Source organism: Penicilliopsis zonata, assembly GCF_001890105.1.
Source record: "Penicilliopsis zonata CBS 506.65 unplaced genomic scaffold ASPZOscaffold_20, whole genome shotgun sequence".
NCBI lineage: Eukaryota > Fungi > Ascomycota > Eurotiomycetes > Eurotiales > Aspergillaceae > Penicilliopsis > Penicilliopsis zonata.
Window position 1 is genome coordinate 159,628 of NW_019208928.1, and position 18,228 is coordinate 177,855.

The 18,228-nt window shown below is 50.3% G+C and overlaps 5 protein-coding genes across 5 annotated transcripts; 2 read left to right on the forward strand and 3 right to left on the reverse strand.

The window, feature by feature from the left end:
* Nucleotides 1–121: 121 nt before the first annotated feature.
* On the reverse strand, nt 122–8,098 carry ASPZODRAFT_19633 (hypothetical protein; the record flags this gene model as incomplete). The annotated part of the gene is made up of 9 exons (XM_022727440.1): nt 122–1,107; nt 1,169–2,345; nt 2,409–2,573; nt 2,648–2,850; nt 2,939–2,994; nt 3,089–3,197; nt 3,352–3,427; nt 3,509–7,817; nt 7,881–8,098. The coding sequence occupies 9 exons, from the start codon at nt 8,096–8,098 to the stop codon at nt 122–124; spliced, it is 7,299 nt and encodes a 2,432-aa protein (XP_022577740.1).
* Nucleotides 8,099–8,730: 632 nt separating this feature from the next.
* On the reverse strand, nt 8,731–10,128 carry ASPZODRAFT_19634 (hypothetical protein; the record flags this gene model as incomplete). Its single annotated transcript, XM_022727441.1, has 3 exons — nt 8,731–8,786; nt 8,857–9,989; nt 10,064–10,128. 3 exons carry the CDS (start codon nt 10,126–10,128, stop codon nt 8,731–8,733), a joined length of 1,254 nt encoding a protein of 417 aa, XP_022577741.1.
* Nucleotides 10,129–10,747: 619 nt separating this feature from the next.
* Nucleotides 10,748–11,347, forward strand: ASPZODRAFT_146254 (hypothetical protein; the record flags this gene model as incomplete). Its single annotated transcript, XM_022725160.1, has 2 exons — nt 10,748–10,750; nt 10,805–11,347. The coding sequence occupies 2 exons, from the start codon at nt 10,748–10,750 to the stop codon at nt 11,345–11,347; spliced, it is 546 nt and encodes a 181-aa protein (XP_022577742.1).
* A 699-nt stretch (nt 11,348–12,046) lies between these two features.
* On the forward strand, nt 12,047–14,288 carry ASPZODRAFT_136443 (hypothetical protein). Its single transcript, XM_022724064.1, has 2 exons — nt 12,047–12,523; nt 12,586–14,288. The coding sequence occupies exons 1-2, from the start codon at nt 12,088–12,090 to the stop codon at nt 13,965–13,967; spliced, it is 1,818 nt and encodes a 605-aa protein (XP_022577743.1). The 5' UTR covers nt 12,047–12,087; the 3' UTR covers nt 13,968–14,288.
* ASPZODRAFT_136444 (hypothetical protein) lies at nt 14,192–18,188 on the reverse strand. The gene is made up of 4 exons (XM_022724065.1): nt 15,438–18,188; nt 15,042–15,379; nt 14,736–14,988; nt 14,192–14,673 (listed from the first exon to the last, which is right to left on the reverse strand). Exons 1-4 carry the CDS (start codon nt 18,108–18,110, stop codon nt 14,404–14,406), a joined length of 3,534 nt encoding a protein of 1,177 aa, XP_022577744.1. The 5' UTR covers nt 18,111–18,188; the 3' UTR covers nt 14,192–14,403.
* Between the last annotated feature and the right edge of the window lie 40 nt (nt 18,189–18,228).

An 18,228-nucleotide genomic window follows, 5' to 3' on the forward strand; every position in this document is an offset into this window, starting at 1 on the left:
AAAAAGATAGGTATGCAAGGATATAATTAGAACGAAGGTCTTCTGACTTGGGTCAGTGAGAGTAAATGGATCTGGCAATAAACAAAAACAACAACAAGCTTGTATAATGCTTTGGGGGTTCCTAAGGAGACGGCTCCTGGCTGTCATATAGGGAACGAGAGGTTTCGTCCGGGGTCGGCTGACCAGGAATCCACGCATCATGCAAGGGCAGAATGAGGCTCGGGTTCATGTATTTCTTCAACCGCAGACCAAGCTCTTGCCCCCCGATGCGGAGCGGGAGAAAGTCCCGGTCGAGGCCAGCAGGTGGGGAGAAAGTCGACGAGGGGGATGGTGAGATTTCTCCCCCCCCGGGCACGGTTCGATCAATCGCCTTCAACGCGATGAACTTCATCAGCGGTTCGTAGGTGTTGGAAAACCAGTACGTGAACCACACCGTCATGGCGAGAAGGGGGACCAAGAGCAACGACCGTGTGATGGCTTTGCGCAGAGCCAGAACCCCAATCATCGCCAACTGGAAGACGACCAACCCGCCGAAGAATCGGTTGCAAATTATCGGCCAGGCACGGCCTGTCGAATGGTGCTGGTGGTCCATGGCGTATAGGAGCTGATACTTGTAGATGAATTTGCCGACGGTGAAATACACCAGGCCAAATAGACAAATCAACCACGAACTTGGAAAGACACTGTATACCACGCAGATCACAAGAATGAGAATCGTCTGGGGGATGGAATAGCCGTAGCTGAACGTAGGGGGTGTTTGCAACTCAGCATAGTCGCGGGGTGTTTTCGCAGAGAGAAAGTGGATCGGATACATGGCCACACTGCCAAATTCGAGAAGACGGAATGGGAAAAGACCAAGGCTTTGCAGCACCAGGAAATTGATGTAGAAAGGCGAGAGATTCTCTAATGATTTGGCGAGGGCAAAGGCGATCGTTGTCGCGTCTTTGAACGCATCCCGAAGATTCTCCCATAAACCGTAGAAATTCGTTGCCGTCCCGAAGACGGTGAAGACAAGAAACAGATTGAAGAAGGAGAAGAAAAAGTTCTTGGAGATCACGGACAGCTCGACTTCGCCGCGAGACATCATGCCTTGGAAACCCGACAGCCCTGTAGCAGCGGTTAGTCAGTCAGGTAATTCAACGGGGAAAAAAAAAGAGGGGATCCCTACAGTTATACAGGTATGGGACAGCAACGGTCAACAGAGAGAGGACCAAGGTTGGCAGACCAGTTTGGACTAGCGATTTAGCGAGAGGATGTTCGGATAGGGCGTCGGCGAGCTGCGGAAACACTTTATGCAGCGTTTCGATCTCCAGCAGATAAGCGACTGGAATCAAGAGAACCGACCAGAAGACCGTGAGGAATCCAATGACACCCGTGATGAACCAGGACTGCATCACACGTCTCGACCGCGGAACATATGTGTTTTTCCAGACCACATCTGCGGGTGCCGGTGCAAGGCGAGCGAACAGTTGCATCGGGTGAGGATCCAAAGTAGCCTGAACCAGCATTTGTGAAGCAGCAATAGACTCCATAGTCACAAAGGCAAGCTCAGTTGGAGGGTAGTCCTTTTTCCGGGCGTCCTGGATCCTGTCATCAATCCTGCGCAGTTTCTCCTCGTAATAATCGATTGCATCGATAGATCGATATCGTAGCTTGAAAGGGCCGTACCAAAGGCGGACTTTGGGCCGTGTTTCGGAATAATCAGAGACAAGGCTGCGGCCATTCGAAATTAAAGGCTCGGACTGCTCATCATCCCGATCCAACACTAGACTAGCTCCAAGGCCTTGTCGGTGCACTAGGGGCAGTGAATCATCACCTCCTTTTGGTCGTTTATATCCGAGATATTTCGTCCATGCCTGTTCTAGACGCTTCAGGATCTTCCACCGCTCATCGATCAACAGGTCAAGCTCCCTCCAATCGCAACACAAGGTCACGCTCTCCACCTTGCCGATTTTCAGCCCTTCCAAGAAGTCCTTTACCTTTTCTTCAGACCTCATATCGGGTGGGATCCCAGCGAGCCGAATGGTGCGATCCGTGGTGCTGGTTTGACTGCCAAGATACGTTTGTCGCGTGTGGATAATTCTCTTCGTCTGCTGGTGAAGCAGGTACACTCCAAGCGCGGTGAAGACGTATGCAAACACCACGTACATCCACAGATATGTCGGATCTGTTACCACCTTCTTTTTTCCCTTCCCGTCGTCATCGGCATCGGTATTGTCATCGTCGTCCCAGCCTGGAATCCCCGAGTGGCCTGTGTAGCTGTAATGGATTGGGAGGATGATCGCAACGGCGAAGACGAAAATAGCAGAGAGAAATCGAATCGCAAATTGGAGGAAGGAAAGAAACTAGATGTCAGGGTGGTTAGTATATTCCGATCATCTTTCGATCCATGCAAGCTTAGCACCTACAACATATGCATCTAAACCGGCCGATTCCAGCACCTGCTCCTCCGTGATCCGATATAGAGCCGGAATCCAACCAAAGAAGCTATCCGGCAGCTCGGGTAAATGAGACGCAGCGTTACGTTTCCTTCGTCTCGCCGCATAGAGATCTCGCCATTTGGGACGTAGAAGCTAGACGGATTCATCCATAGTTAGCAAGCGGTCTGACCGAGTATGTGACATGGAAGAAAAGCTCCGAGACGTACACAGAACGATAGAAACGCGCCCATCCCGATTGTCGAGCTGATTACCAGCTGTGTGTAGAGATCGCGCTGGCTCTTTGTTTGGTCTGTCCATGGCTCGTGGATAGGGTCGGAACTGTTGTCAAACATGACGATCGTCGCCTCGCTCAGCAGAGCTGTCGCGACCGAGACTGGCAGAGACATGGCGGAACACTTGCTCTTCCCTTCTGTATCGATACAAAGATCAATCACTAGGTATTCTGCTGGATCGTGGATTTGGGTAGGCGCGTTTATTTATTGGAACATGTGGCGTACGTACAACGTCCGGGCGATCGCGGAGGTACGTCGAACAATCAAGTGACGTCAAATAGCTATACAGCAAAGACAGCAATGATTAGAAATAAGGGCAAAGAAGAAGCAAATGAGCATATAAGCCCGTATATAAAGATCAACTCCAACACGAACTCTTTACACGGCGAGGGGAACAGAGAGCGCTCCCAGCATTTGATGTTTGCGTCCTGCACGATGATGGCGGTTTGCAGATCCCGATCCCGGCGCCAAGTGTTGCCCAACCCTGCTGACTCAGCTACTTGTATTTACAGCACGTTGATTCAAGAACAATTCCTCGGTTATTTGGTAGATGTAGATGATATTATATAGTTGGCATATGGACAATTGATGTGGAAATTGATGCCAAGTGTTATATATCTAGATCGCTCGCTATTTACCAGCTTCAGCTGTCAGTTTCGACGCATCGTAGTAGAGGTCCAGAAGACAGCCTGCAGACCAAGCTTGCGTAGGTGACTGTTGGTGGAGACGTGTTAGCAACCTAGAAACAGAGGGAGAAGAAGGCAAATGGCATTAGATGAAAGTCGATAGACATACCGAGTCGCTGCAAAGAGCGCCGTTTTGGTTGGTCAGCTCAGTTAGACCCTTCCAGGGGCTTTCCCTCAACGCGCGCTTGCAGCCTTCCAATCTTCTGGTTACTTGCTGGAAGGATTCAGTTCGAGCTTCGGGAGTCTCTCGACGGAGTAGATCGAAGTGCAAGAATGCCCGGAGGAAGAATCCCCGTTGCCAAACCCACTCGGGTCCCTGGTGGTAGTTCCTGCCCTTGGAGGTGGCAAAGTCGGTAGAATCTTCAGAATTATGGTAGTTGGGTCGGTAATTGAGGTCTGATGGATCCAGGGTAGCGATCCCAATGGGTCCTAGGATCGCGGAATCCGCGATCGCAAGGGCAGTCAGAGCTTTGGAGGGAGTGAAAAGGTCCGGGGCAACAGTCATTGCGATCGGGAAGTTGGCACGGAGCTGATAGTCCTCAAAGGGCTTGCCAGACCGATACAAGTCCTTGTAGATACCGCGGCGATTGACGATACCAGAGTCAACATCGTAGTCGTTGTCCTGGCTCGGATCTTCAGGAACAAAGTAACAACGCTCAAAGTTATCTTTGATCTTCTGTGCCCACTCTCCGAACGTGATTAATTGTCCGTCCCGACCCAAAACTCCTTGATTCGGATATAATCCAGATTGATGCAGCTCTGCCACCCATTTCAAGGCGCTGTAAATGAGACCGGTAATCTCAATGGCTGCCCCATCTCTTGGAGTTCCAGGGACACCCTTGTTGCCGGCCTTTTCACTCTCGCCCATCTTGTCCTGCCAGGTGCCGCAGTTATGCTGGCTTCCACCGAAGATGATCCCCGTATCCCAGTCGACGTGTATATCGATCTGGAAGCCTTCAGATTTCATCTGCATGTCTAGCTCAGGACCGGCGTTATACTCCCTAAACGAGAGTCCCTGCGCATGTCTTTCGAAGACTTCTTGAATTATCTCCACAATGGTTGAATGCTGAGAATACGCTCGAGGATCGTCGTGAGGGAACCAAGTGTCATCGTAAGGCAAAAATCTTCGTGGGACGACGTCCTTCAGAATCTCGTTGCCATTTGGCACCATCTTGGTGTAGTCCTGTATAGACTGAAGGAGAAACCAAATGGAATCCCGAGAGTTGTAGCGTGGTGCTCTTCCACTGCTCAGCAGGTTTGGTATCATTCCATGTTTCAGCACGCTAGCAAACGCGAATATGTGCTCCTTGGCTAGGTCGAAACGACCCGTGCAAAGGAATAGGCCACGAAGGGAGATGAATACATCACGGCCCCAGCATCTTGCCCAACTTGTTGAGAAATGTGGCAGACCAGCAGCAAGACTGGGGACGTTCTTGTTTGGCCATAAAGAGGCTGAGTTGACAAATCCAGTTTGTTGTACACTAACCATTGCCAGCTGATGGATGAATTCCTGGCCATATTGAACGTTCTTGCCCATTAGTTGGATACCTCGCTGCCAAGCCGCATTGTAGGCGGTTTGGATGACCATTGCAAAATATCGGGGTAGAAGAAAGCTGGGAACACGGCGGATGGCTTCAAATCTTTCCCGTAGCCAAGCCGCAGGTTTCTCCAACCCTACATATCCTTCATTCTGGGCGACATTCTCCATGCGTGCAACAATGTAATCCAGCGCCCACTGACCTTGTCGTAGATGGTCGCACAGTGGGTGGCCGAGGTTGTTGTACTTGACAATCCCCTCCAGTACACTCCACCAGCCCTGCAGGCCTGCGTAAACGAGAGCACCGTGGCCAGGAATGCTGTAGACACCATCCCGGCCACCACTTGAATCTCTTTCCTCTGCATCGCAGCGGTAAAGCACAAAGTTGAGGTCGATCAGACTGAGATTGGAGAAGGCCTCGTTTGCACCATCGGTGATATGACTCTCGAAGCCAGAAGCGTGTTCGGCGCCAGGAATCCGTGTTTCAAACAATGCGATAGCCCCTGGAACGAATCCTTCCAGCACATAGATAGAGCTATCAACGCCATTTTCTTCAATCTTGACACCATCAAACTCATGTACACGGCTTGGAAGGCCCCTCAATTTGCTCTTGTCAGAGAGGACCTGGTTCTTCGAATCATCATCTGCTTCCACCTCTAGCAGCCAGGAACCGATATGCTTGGCTTTGGTACCTGTGAGATGCGTAGGAGGCAGAGAGTTCTGGGGTCCATTTCCTGGGAAGGCTGTGTGTGCGATGAGAAAAATCCCCTTCCTCGTTCTGGGGTGGACCCGATGTACAGTGATGAACTCTCCATCGTGGTGGATGTGAGTCTCGTCGTATCCCTCAACACCCATCATGGTGTGAAGTTGGTTAAGAAGCTTCTTGACACCTCCGATCCCTCCTTCGCCCGCTCCAATTTGAAGATCAGTAGAGCCAGAATATGGTGAAGCGTAGAGACGCGTTTCGTGCACAAGATCCACAAGCTTAGGGTATATCTCGTCGTAACCCATCACACTTCCTATCGAAGAAGCGCACATTGCTACCAGAGCAGCATTTGGCAAGGTGTCTCTTGCGTCTCGTTTCTGAGCAGGAAGCTCGTTGTCATGAGTGCAGTCCATAAACAACGCCTGAACAGGGCTTTGGCGAATGTGAGATATCTTCTCGTTAGGTGTCCCAGCAGATGCAGACACAATAGCATGACTACTTCCTGCCGTAGGCAAATCGAGGTCGAAACTCCCGATGGGTTGGCCACCGTGACGGTGAACCAGCCGACTCAGCTCACCAGTGCTCCAGGCCTGCATGGCCTCGCGAATGAGTGCGCTCAGCCCCAGACGCTTGACAAAAACATAGTCTGTTTCCTCGGAACCTGTAAACAACTCGGCAAAAACAGCAAGGTTAGGTCGCACCTTGCGCGCTTCATCCAACAGATATTCAGCGACAACAAGAGGGGTAGAATGGCAGTTGTCAATTCGAAAGGCTGCAAAATACCGGGCCATGAGACGAGTATACCTGGTCATAAAGTCCCATAGGAATGGATTGTCATCTGGCTTGGAACCGTATCTAAGTTTGACACAGTCACCCCAGACGATCACTTCTCGACGGAGGTATGCTCTGGAATCGGGTCCAGCATTGTCTCGAAGAGCATCGGCATTCCAAATCCATCCATTATTCACCAGAGCCAGAGCCTTTGGGCTGTGCTTCTTCGTTGTCTCGTTCAAGGGTAACCGCGTAAAGTATGTTTCAACGAGAGGACTCTCTTTCGTAATAGGACCCAGCTTCGGGCCGTGATCGTCAATCCGCAGATATTTGACACGATTGAATATCTGCTCCATGATTTCGGATACGTCGCCATCATATTCCTTGTAGAATGGGAGGTTCACTTCGTCAAGAATGCTTCGCAGTGATTTTGCAATCGAAGAGACATCAGAACCAGCATCTTGAGGTGACCCGAAGAGAGCTGTCAAAATGGTTGCTCCTACTTCGACATCGACCGTACGGCTGAATCGGCCGAGGATCTTTTCAGCGTTGTGTATCGCTTTGCCCCGGAACAACTCTGCTTGTTGCTTCAAACTCTGGCTCTTGATGCTCTCCAAGCCATCGAGGCGCACTCCGGCCTTGCCCTGCTTCCATGCGTCGATGATCTTATCTGTGTTGGCTTCGACATCAAGGACATAATACTCCCACAGCCGCATGCCATCAATGACATGTTTCCGTAGAGAATTCATCACGTTGACCAGGTCATCGACGGACTTGAATTCAGTGGGTAGCTGTAGCGAAGCAAGTTCCTCGCTGAATTTCAATAACCCGGTATCCAATTCCAACGCAGCTTCCAGCCACGGAGCAGTTTCTACGCTGTATCCTGCTTCCGGATGGTCCTCAAGCCACTTGCTGTTGTTGGCAGTGTGGTTCCAGACCACATCTGTCATCGCTAAAAGCCCGTATTCGTTTTCCATCTTGGTGGTCATCGTGGAGATGTCAGTCTCTCCATCTGGAAAGGACTGCGGGTCGAATGACAACTGGTCAAAGATACTGTACGGGGAATTCGAGTCGCCACGCTCCATGAGCGGAGTGAAATGGACCATGTTGTACCCGCGTTGACTGATTCCTTTGAGATGATCATCCCAGTCCGTGGGATACTTCCCCATGAATTTCGAGATAACAGAAAAGATCGAAACAGCATTCAATGGGATACATTTGTCCTGTAGGGTCAACCGGGGACAGACGTCGATATAGTGTACCGGCGTCCGAGTCGGCTCCGGTGAGGGAGCTGGAGACACGGAAAACTCAGGGAGGGGTGAGTATGTCGTATAGAAGGCAAATGAGCCTGCAGAGTGGATAGGTATGTCGATTTGGATGTTCTTATTGAAGTCAGGCTGAAGCCTTGAGGTCTAGGAGTTAACGGCTCTTCTTTCTCTCCAGAGTGCCACCGGGCCATACACCTACTTGAATTCTCTGAACCCCGTGCGAGAAAATTCGCTTCCTTCTTCGGGAATATTAACCCACAAGCTCCCCTGTCGACATATCGAGCTTGTACCCTCGATCACGAATCGCAGCAAATACGAGGGCTTCGTTGGAGCAGGAAGGTAAATATATCCTCCCGGCACACCCGGGGAACCATCATCCTGGAGTGGAAGCAAGTAAACCTGCTGAGCAGAGCTCATGATGACCACGTTTTGATATTTTCAGCGTATATTGATTGGGAGGTGGACTGTGGCGGCGGTAAGAGAGCGAGCCGAGAGATAGAAAGCAGAACGAAGGACTGACTGGAACCGTCAGGCTCACGTCCCTTTAGAAACTTATATTATAAGGCACAGAGAAAAGAAGGCTGCGTCAGGTTCCTTCTTTGGTACACGCAGAGGGAAAGAAACAGGGAACGGGCCATCCCGATTGACGGCGCTGTTTGTTCCTGGATGTTGGAGAGTCTACGCGGGGCTGGCCGAGTCGCTGACATCATCGCTCGAAAGACCAACTGGCCCCCGCCAGGAGCAAGTAACTGGATAGTTCAGTAGTAGGCACTTTGGTAAACTACATATAAAAAAGACGCTAAAAGTTGTCAATTAACTGTCTATGATGTCTCATAACATCGTGGCATGCATGAATAATCACACCATCGCTGGCATTACAAGTCAAAAAATGGATCGCTCTTCCAACCATACGCTTGGCGCCGTAAACCACTCCCACCCATCCCTGTAAAGAGGACAATCCCAGTCCCAAGGTTGTATGGTAAATCCCTTTATGAACACATCAAGCAAAGGTATAGCAATGGAAAGGAGATTCGGCCCAGACCGTCAGATTAGCATTCGAGGTGATGGGGGATATCGGCGACGGACATTTTACCCTGCAGGATTTCTAAATAAACGGGCTGGTTAGCAACGAGTTTTGGGATTGAATGCAGTGGAAGGTGCATGGAAAGACGTACGGTAGACAGCAGTGAAGAGAGGGAACTCGTTTTCGAGACCCTGTTTACTCAAAAATCTATTGACTTCGATGGCAGTCAGGGTGCCCTGAAGCTTCTGTCCATTGAGCTCGGTCTTTTCGATCTCTTCAACGGGCAGATTGCGCTCAATGCTTAGTCTAGCACAGCGAAAGTTGCGACCGCCGCTGCAGCTGGTGATTAAATCCGCCACGCCGGCGCTTTCTTCCGTGAAGGTGCGGTTCTCGATGGTGGCACCGAAGAACTTCTCGCCAAATTTGACCATCTCCAACAGGCCTACACGCATCACGGCAGCTTTGGCATTGTCACCCCATCCCATACCGTCGACCCAACCGGCAGCCAGAGCGACGATATTCTTGAGAGCGCCCCCGAGCGAAACACCGGCGACGTCATTTACCACGCTGGCATGGAAATACGGGCGATGGAAAAGCCTCTTCAGTAACGCATGGTCGACGGGAGGGTACTCGTTGGGTACAGGCTGCAACTTGACATCTGAGATCTGACCAGAGGTATCCTTGTGCTCAAACTCAACAATATCAACCGTGGAGGAGTTGGGAGAGCGATGGGGAGTAGGACACTTCGAGTCAAGATGAGGGGGATCGTAGGCTATGCTCGTTTCTGACCATTTCTCCTGGGCCACTTCATTGGCAATATTCGCACCAGAGAGAGCACCGCAGTAGATGCCTAGTCTCTTACCAATGGTCTCGGAGAACAGGTGGATTCCATTCTCGTTCACATCAACACCCTTTATGCAAGAAATGCCACGAGCATATGGCAGAATCTTTCCCTTCAGCTGATCGCAGATTCTAAGGATGAACTGATGGGGAAGGTTGAAGACAAGGATCGTGCTGTCCTTGACTGCATCCTCCAGCGAGGGGTTGGCATGCAAGTTGGTGGGGAGACGAACCCCAGGGAGGTACTTGATATTCTCGTTCAACTTGTTGATCACATCCGTCAAGTTTTGCTCGCCCTGGCAGAGAGGGGACGAAGCATCGTAGTGGGGGGAAGTTTCGGGGATTTCGATCTTCTCCTCATACACCCACATCTCAACCTTCTCCTCGAAAATCCCATTGCTATTTGCGGCGTTTTCAGCGACAATCTTGGCAATTGCGGTACCCCTGTCAAGACAAAAAAAAATAGGATAATCAGCATATGTACACATGCAGAAGACTGCAGCACCGGGGGCACAGACCAGTTCCCAGAGCCTACCACCGTAACCTTGTGCTTGCGCGAATTCGGTCCCAGAGATCCAACCATCTTGGCTTGTGTGGTCGAAATCACCCTTGACTGAGTGTTGGGATGCGAGGGATACCGGTGCGAGAAGGATGCCGGGGCCTCAGAAGGATGACGACGCCTTAAATAATGCGAACGGCAGATTGTCCTAGTGGATAGGAAGCGTTGAGACCACGAGGACCGAGGTAAGGTTGTGGTGGCACAAGGATCAGGAAAACAGCTCCGACGAGATAAAAAACGCACAGGCGACAACATCCACACCTCTGGGAAATTGGATCACAATGATATCAAAAACGACGACACTCTTCTGTTGGTAGCCCGGATGCCAATCAAGCCCCGAATCGACTGGGTCTCTCTCCAGCCGGAATAGAAAAGACCCGTTTGTTCTGCTGCGTTTCGGCCTCCTTCCACCTGTTACAACCAGCCAAAAAAAGCGAACAGTCCAGCCCAACGATTTTGCCCCACCAAAAGTGCCGGGGGTCACATGGGCGGTGAGCGACACGACATGGGCATCGCCGCTCTAGTCCTGATATGGACTAGCCCGACCCAGGGGGGGCGTTGCACATGCGCCGAGGCGTGAAGACGATAAGAAATTTCCAAGCTGTTTACGGCAGGCCAGGCTGGGAAGTTGGAACATCACACAATGGTGAGTGCCTGCCCACTTGGGCTCACAGGTCGAGGTGGATCTTTCTGACAACAGCAACAGGCCCCTATTCGATCGAAGATGAAGCAGGGCGCGGTGAGAAAGCCCGCCAGCGGGAGAGGTTCCCTGCCGTCAACCAAAACTGGCCCGTTCACAGATGACTTTCGGACGAACAAGAAGGACAAACGCATGATCAAGCACTCGGCCTTCGTTTCGAAGATTGAGAAGAGCTCGCAGAAGGCGGTGAAGCGCAGACGGCCGTCAAAGAAACTTGTCGCCAATCTCGATTCTCTCGCCGATGCTCTTCCAAATGCCGAATCGGAGATGACCGATGCGAGCAACCAAGTGAATATCATCAAACACAAAACACTTAGACATAAGCCCGGTGCACTCAAGCGAAAGGAAAAAATTGAGAAGCTGGAACGCGATCGTTTTGCGAAGAACATGGCCCAGATGACAGGTATCCAGGCAGCCCCTCCGGCTGCTGGCGGCGAGAATCCAGATTCGGAGCAGAGCTCGACTTCAAACCGATGGGCGGCGTTGAGGAACTTCATTTCTCAGACGATGGAGCAGCAACCCGTCTTCAAAGCAAAGCAGTGAGTCGTGGAGTATCCGCCGAAGATCGAATCGCTGTTTGGACACTTTTCACGGATCTTTCTATAATGACTGCTGAGAGGGGTGAAAACAAGGGCTGTATGTAGTCTGCATCAGCAGGCTATGGAAAATCCCGTTTTCCAACGAGCCATTAGGGGATAACGAGGTCACATACGGCATATCGGCTCACCAGGTCTCTGCCGGCTTGTTGAAGGAAGGAAAGCCAACTATGCTGGAAACATCAAGAATAAGCTGCCGTGTACTTCTTGCCCTATGCCAGTCAGACACTTGTCTGGAACAACACCTCCAGTGGGAATTTTCGAGGCCCATATTGAATTGCTGCGAAACCTCCCATTTCGTGCGGGTTTGCCACTAATGTTGACAGCAATTCCACTGGTATAGTCTCCAAGCCAATAGTGGAGCAAGAAAAAACACCACAATGTACTTAGTTCGTATCATTGACCGAACCATGATATGTTGCCATTCGATTAGTTATCTATAGCTACCTACCTCCCTTCTTAATAGAACCTGTTGAGAAATCAGCTGACACTGGCTGATAAGCATCACGTGGTGCGGGGAAAGCTCCACGGCTTATCTGATCAAGCATCACGCACGGTAAGGAGTCCTCATCCTCGTCATACCTCTTGGAACTGTACGACGGCCAGCCTGTGTCGCGAATTAAGCCTCTGTATTCGGATTTCATATCTTTCGTGACCGTTAAATATCGTACAAATCGGTTTATAACGATGCGCCGGCTTCCCTTACGGCCTGGCGGCCCTCTTTGCGCCCGTACATGCTGTTGGTCTCCGATGTCGCGTGCACGTCTGGTTGTGGCTCGTCGAGATATTTCCAGTTCTTCTTCCTCTTTCCCAACCTCATCCCAATTCAATCGATCGGATTTCACAAACCAGCCTTTCACAGGAAGCTATGAGCCTGGCCTACCGACTCCAGGGCCCCTAGCCTCAGCTCCGATTCTCGGAGCTCCGCAGATCACACCCAGGATGTTGAAAAAGTATCTGGACCAATTCGTTGTCGGTCAAGATAGAGCAAAAAAGGTGTTGAGTGTGGCTGTATTCAATCATTATCAAAGAGTGAGGGAACTGCAGCGACGAGAACATGAGGCCATGAAACAGCAGGCCCAGCGCGCCCGGAGGGCGTCTATTGAGAGCCATCCGGTAGAGGGTATATCTCCCAGGCTGACACAGTGTATTACAGTGTCTCGCTGACACAGAAATTATATCTAGATGAATTCCCTGGCCAACAACGGACAGTCGACATGTCCGAGGCTCCGCATCCTCCACAGACGACTTTAGACCCTCCATCGGCCCTAACAGAAACGGATACGTCGCCGTTGCAGCTGGAGAAGTCCAATGTCTTGCTGCTCGGGCCTTCTGGTGTGGGAAAGACATTGATGGCGAAAACACTTGCTAAAGTCCTCTCGGTCCCCTTCAGCATTTCGGACTGCACGCCATTCACACAGGCTGGGTATATCGGAGAAGATGCCGATAGTTGCGTACAGAGGCTGCTGGCTGCAGCCAACTACGACGTTCAGCAAGCGGAACGCGGGATCATTGTTCTAGATGAGATTGACAAGATCACGGCCGCAAAGATCAGTCAAACCAAAGATGTTGGTGGCCGGGGCGTACAGCAGGCGCTGTTGAAGATCATCGAAGGAACAACCGTCCAGGTGATGGCAAGGCCGAATAGACGAAACAATGAAACTGGGCCAGATATCGATGTTTCAAACAGTCCCCTTGGGAGACGCCCAGGTGCGCCGGGGACCATGCCCGGCCAGCAACAAGGAAAGGAGGTTTTCCAAGTCCGCACCGATAACATTCTCTTCATATGCTCTGGGGCGTTTGTCGGCCTCCATAAGCTTGTAATGGACCGGATATCGCGCGGCTCAATTGGCTTTGGGCAGCCGGTTCGAGCAGCGGCCGGTCCCACTGCGAGACTCGAAACATCACAGGACGGCACCATTCCCATACCCATCATCCCAGGTTCCGAAGAAGACATCCTATATAAAAAGCACCTTCCTTTCTATAGTTCAACAACTGACGGCGAGCCGACATATTTCAACCCCCTGGACCTTCTAACCCCGTCGGACCTCCAAGAATATGGCTTCATCCCGGAACTTATCGGTCGTATCCCCGTGACTGCAGCTCTTTCTACGCTCACCCAACCGTTGCTTCTCCGGGTGCTAACAGAGCCCCGGAACTCCCTTATCGCACAGTACACGACGCTCTTCTCTCTTTCCGGGATTGAACTGCGTTTCACAACCCCGGCCCTACACAAGATTGCAGCCAACGCCTTCTCGATGGGCACCGGGGCGCGAGCTCTGAGAACGGAGATCGAAGCCCTCCTAGGCGATGCAATGTTCGAGGCGCCTGGGTCGAGTGTGAAGTTCTTGCTTGTGACTGAAGACGTGGCCGAGCGAAAGGAAAAACCCCTTTACTTTGCCAGAGGCCAGGGGAGCAGATTCAAAGCCATAATCTCGGAAGAAGAAAGTGAATGGGAAAGGAAGAATCAATGTGGAAAGAAGGATCAAGAACCCTCCGTCGATCATTCTTCGGACACGGGGATCTCAAGCTTCCAGGAGTATCGAAGTCGAGCAGTAGGGTACTAGCCTGGCAGAAGGACGCGTAGTAATGAACCTCATCTCTATTATATAGCCTCGGTTTGTCGGCTTGCTTTGGGGGGTCATTTTGGATTTACGAACATAGTACCACTTGCACCGCTTGTTATGTCGTCACGACGTTAGCGTTTATTGACGGGGTTGTTTTTCAAGTCATGATTTCTTCTAGGCTTTTAGCAAGTAAATTGATGTGGCCTATGATATTTGATGTCTGGGAGAAAAAGAATTTCGTTTCCATCGTCCCTGAAGACAATGGTCTTTCAAGGCTTGTTTAAGCTACCTGAATGTTCATAAATTCCACAATAAAATAGATGGGTATCATACAGATCAACTTTCATGTAACATGTTAACTTTTCATGGATCGTAATAGTCTTGACATAATATGAGATAAACGATTCCTCATTCCGAAATTTCTCCATACTCATCCTTAGTGATATGGGTCGGGATAATTGTATTTTGTGGTTTTGACGGGCAGCGACTTCCTTGATGAAGAAGACTCAGAGGCGCCGTCCAACTGCTGTGGCAAGGACACTGTTCTGGGCGTTCGAGGCGTGTAGGTATTTTGTTGGGGAGTTTGAATTCTGGGATCTGAAGAAGATTCCACCTTTCGAATGATAGGTTTCACTTTCTCCCAGACCTCTTTATGGTTGATATCGAGGTGTCTGAAGACTTCCCTGGGGCTAGGCCGGATATCGAGCTTCACAAAGTACATAAATCAGCGATTGAAATTTTGTCAGAATCATATCATTGTATACTTACATGATTCCATTCCCCCCATCTTCTTGGAAGAGGTTTCTGGTAGGTGGCAACGTGAAACCGACGGAATCGATGGTTATTGAGTAAAGCCCAGCCTGCAAAGAATTCTACAAGGCGGTCTGTGTCTTGATAAGAGTTGTATTGAGGGATAAAGGTTGGTGAAATGAGAGTGTTCGTGAAAGGGTCATCAATAACATCATCAGGCTCATTTCCTGTGCCGTTGATGGTGTCGATAAGATAGTAAATAGCCAGCCAGCTATGGAATGGTAAGTCGTCGTCTCTTTGGTCTTCTCAGCATTTAGAACTCACTATACAGATTCCCTCTCCTCCTTAGAGGTGTCATGCTTTTCTAGCAGCCACTTCATGACGTTAGGGCGTAGGAAGAGCTTCCAGGTACCTGGTAGCTTGCCGCTTTTGATGTTTCGAATAAACCACATGAGAATAATCATGGTTCCGCACTGATCGTTTACCATCAAGTCTTCTGTTATCAATATTACAGAACCGCGTGGGAAAACGCGTTGTAAATGCACAGGCTGAGGCACATATTCAAGAGTCTTCGACAGTGATATACGCCAGAAGTTGGCTTGTTTAGATAGAACATCCTTGAGATAAGGCAGTTCGTGATAGTTCGTAAAATCACCATGGAACTATACAATATGTCAGCGGTTCTTCAGGCATTCGCATCAAGAATCGATAAGACTGTACCAGTACAACGCCTTGATAAATAGGTACTGTCAGGGCAAACTTTTCCCAATCTTCATCTATCCGGCTCGAAAATACAACGGCTTTGTGAGATTTCAGGAACTGAACAAGGGCCTTGTATTCAGCATCGACTTTTTCATCCTCGATGGGATAGAGGACGTAAAAGACATTTGCGAGAACGGCTTTCTCAGGTGCACCAATAGTTGCGAGCTCCTTGAATGTGAATGAACACTTGGATTCAATAATAGCGTCTATGTTTGGCTGTCCAAGGACCGATGTCCAGTCAAATTGACCGGCTGACCGTGGGACATCCACAGGGACACTCGAAGTCCCACCAGAGATCTCCAGCCTTGACATGGATGATTGGAGCTTGGTATCTGCTTTTCCGTATCCATGCTCTTGTAATTCCTTAGTCAGTTGTTGTCCTGATGGAGAATTAAGCTCCAGCTGTTTTTTTCCAGGCCAAGGTGCGGTCTGTCTCAAGGATGGAGCTGCCTTGGAAAATTCGATTGAATTGTCCGTCAAGTTTATATCGGACTGTATGGTGCTGTTGGTTGTCTGAGGTTCGGGTCGCCGATCAGTATCTAGTGGTTGACGTGAAAATCTTGAAACACTCTCCTGTGGCTTGAGTTCCTGCGATTGGAAGCCTGTTTCTGAGGACCGACGGACTTCAGGTTGGAGACAAGTCTCAATTTGGAGACTGATCTTGGGTTTGGGGTGGGCGACAGGCTGCTCATGAAATCCTATATGGCGTCCGGCCTCTAAGTGGCGAGACTCAGGCCGAAAACGTGTCTTTGAATTTTCATCGGTTCTGTCATTTCCGCCGGGCTCCGGAGACCGTAATCTTTGAGGTTGATTCTGGAGGAGTCCTGAGGGTTTGGTGTCGCTATTGCTGAGCTGAGCGGCTACCTGCTGACTGAGATGTGGTGAAGATGGCCCTAGAGGCAAGGGTCTTGCTTTTCCGGGCTCTTCAATGATACTGGAAGTCCTTCTTCGATAACTTGGTCCTGTCGGTGTCCGGGCCGGGCTTGAGAGGTGGGATGGTCTATCTGTCTCCCCAGGCTGTGGTGACGGACGTCGTGGCCATCTGGCTCCATTTCGTAAGCATTTGACAGAAATGCAAATTGAATCTTCTGCCGGAGGACTGCGTCTTCCATTCTCAAACCTAGAAGTGGCGGAGTGTGGCCAGTAGGCAATGAGGACGTTATCTGCTGAACTGTTGGGACGATAAATAGCCATGGAGTTCTTTGTCCGGAGTACATTTGCCATCTGGCGTAGATTTTGTTTACTTTCTTCGTATCCCTCGAGCCAACCTCTATCACACGGGAAGGGACTGACCACTTTACCATGCTTATCGTCGTATTCCTCTGGCGTACAAACATCACGAAACCAGACTTCAACATTTTCGTCTCGTGTCTTCTTGTGACGGAGCAAGTTGATTTTAGTCCGTCTATTCGCACCACATATTCGAACAGGTCCAATCTCCGTCTTTTCAGGCCCATAGTAGGCAAAGACCAAAATTTCGCCAAGCGCGAACCGGTATTTTTTTGAAGGTAGGTGAGGACTCTGCAGGTCTGGAGGTGCCGTTCTGGGGGCCGTGGTAACTGGTTGAGGGGAAGTAGGCGTAGAAATCCTTTGCTCCAGCGGAATATCATGTGTACCATTTGGCGCTTGGTTCGTTGGAGTCGAGAATAGTTGTGGTGATGCTATAGACATATCTGTAGATCCTGATGTTGTGGATCCATCCTGTGCAACGAAAAGTTCATTATCTTCCAAGTAATGTTCCTCCTGTTGAGCCCTGGCATTACTAGCGCCCAATATCTTTAATTCCCCGGGTTTGACAGGAAAGTTTGAGGGTACGTGTAACTCCAATTGGCTAATGTCAGGAGCTGGCTCGTGCCGTTTATATTTCTCATAACGCCACTGGGTTGATAAATTGAACCGTTTGGCAGGGGTTGAAGGTGTTAGGTCTGCCGTAGCAGGTCTTTTCTTCAACGCAAAATTTATCGGAGGATGACTTATTGAGAATCTCGATTCCTGTCCAGGGCGCGAGGGGATGGCCCCTCTACTAGCACTTCCTAGTGGGATTTCTGATCGTGATACTGAAAGATTGCTAGGCTCATTTGGCGGCCAGGAGCACTCAGGTGCAGCTCCAGTGGTTTTCTTTGGTGCTGCAGCCTGGGGGTTAGCGTTACGATCAGGGGGACGTGAAGGATCCCTGGTCGTGAGAGCTTTGTTGGTCGGTCCAGCGCATGAAACATCAGGAAGAGTATTTGGCTCTGACGATGACTTCAATCTATCAGAAGCCAGCTGACGCAGTCGGTTCCTCTTTGCGGCCCTCCTGCGTTTCCGGTCTTTACGATCAGCCTCGATCCTCAGAACATGGCGCTCCCAGGCTTGAACATCAAATGCCGGGGCTTTCTTGTCGTTGATTCTCCTGAGCTTTTCATTCCAATCTTCCAAGGTCTCTGGATTATTGAATTGATCCGCGGGCTCCCACGAGGCCCGATGGATTGCGTAGCCAGCCCACTTGACGAGAAAAGTAAGAACGCCTTCGTGGGTTTCACGCTGAGCCAGGATTTCCTCGATCTCATACTCTGATTGCTGCTCACTTTCGACACTTGACGTGAGAGATATTTGATCGTCATCCACGACGACTACCTCACCCAGCGGCATCTTGGTGCACGGGACTGCATCCGACCCATTGGTTAGTAGCCACTCCGATAGACATAAAACTGCCTTATTAGTTGGAGAAAAGTACCGACGTGCAGTCGTCAAACCAGACAATTCATAA

Coding starts and splice junctions, on each gene's coding strand:
- ASPZODRAFT_136443 (XM_022724064.1), top strand. CDS start 12,088: ATGCGCCGGCTTCCCTTACGGCCTGGCGGCCCTCTTTGCGCCCGTACA. Junction 12,524..12,585: donor TGAGAGCCATCCGGTAGAGG/GTATATCTCCCA, acceptor AATTATATCTAG/ATGAATTCCCTGGCCAACAA.
- ASPZODRAFT_136444 (XM_022724065.1), bottom strand. CDS start 18,110: ATGCCGCTGGGTGAGGTAGTCGTCGTGGATGACGATCAAATATCTCTC. Junction 15,380..15,437: donor TTTATCAAGGCGTTGTACTG/GTACAGTCTTAT, acceptor CATATTGTATAG/TTCCATGGTGATTTTACGAA. Junction 14,674..14,735: donor GATGGGGGGAATGGAATCAT/GTAAGTATACAA, acceptor TACTTTGTGAAG/CTCGATATCCGGCCTAGCCC.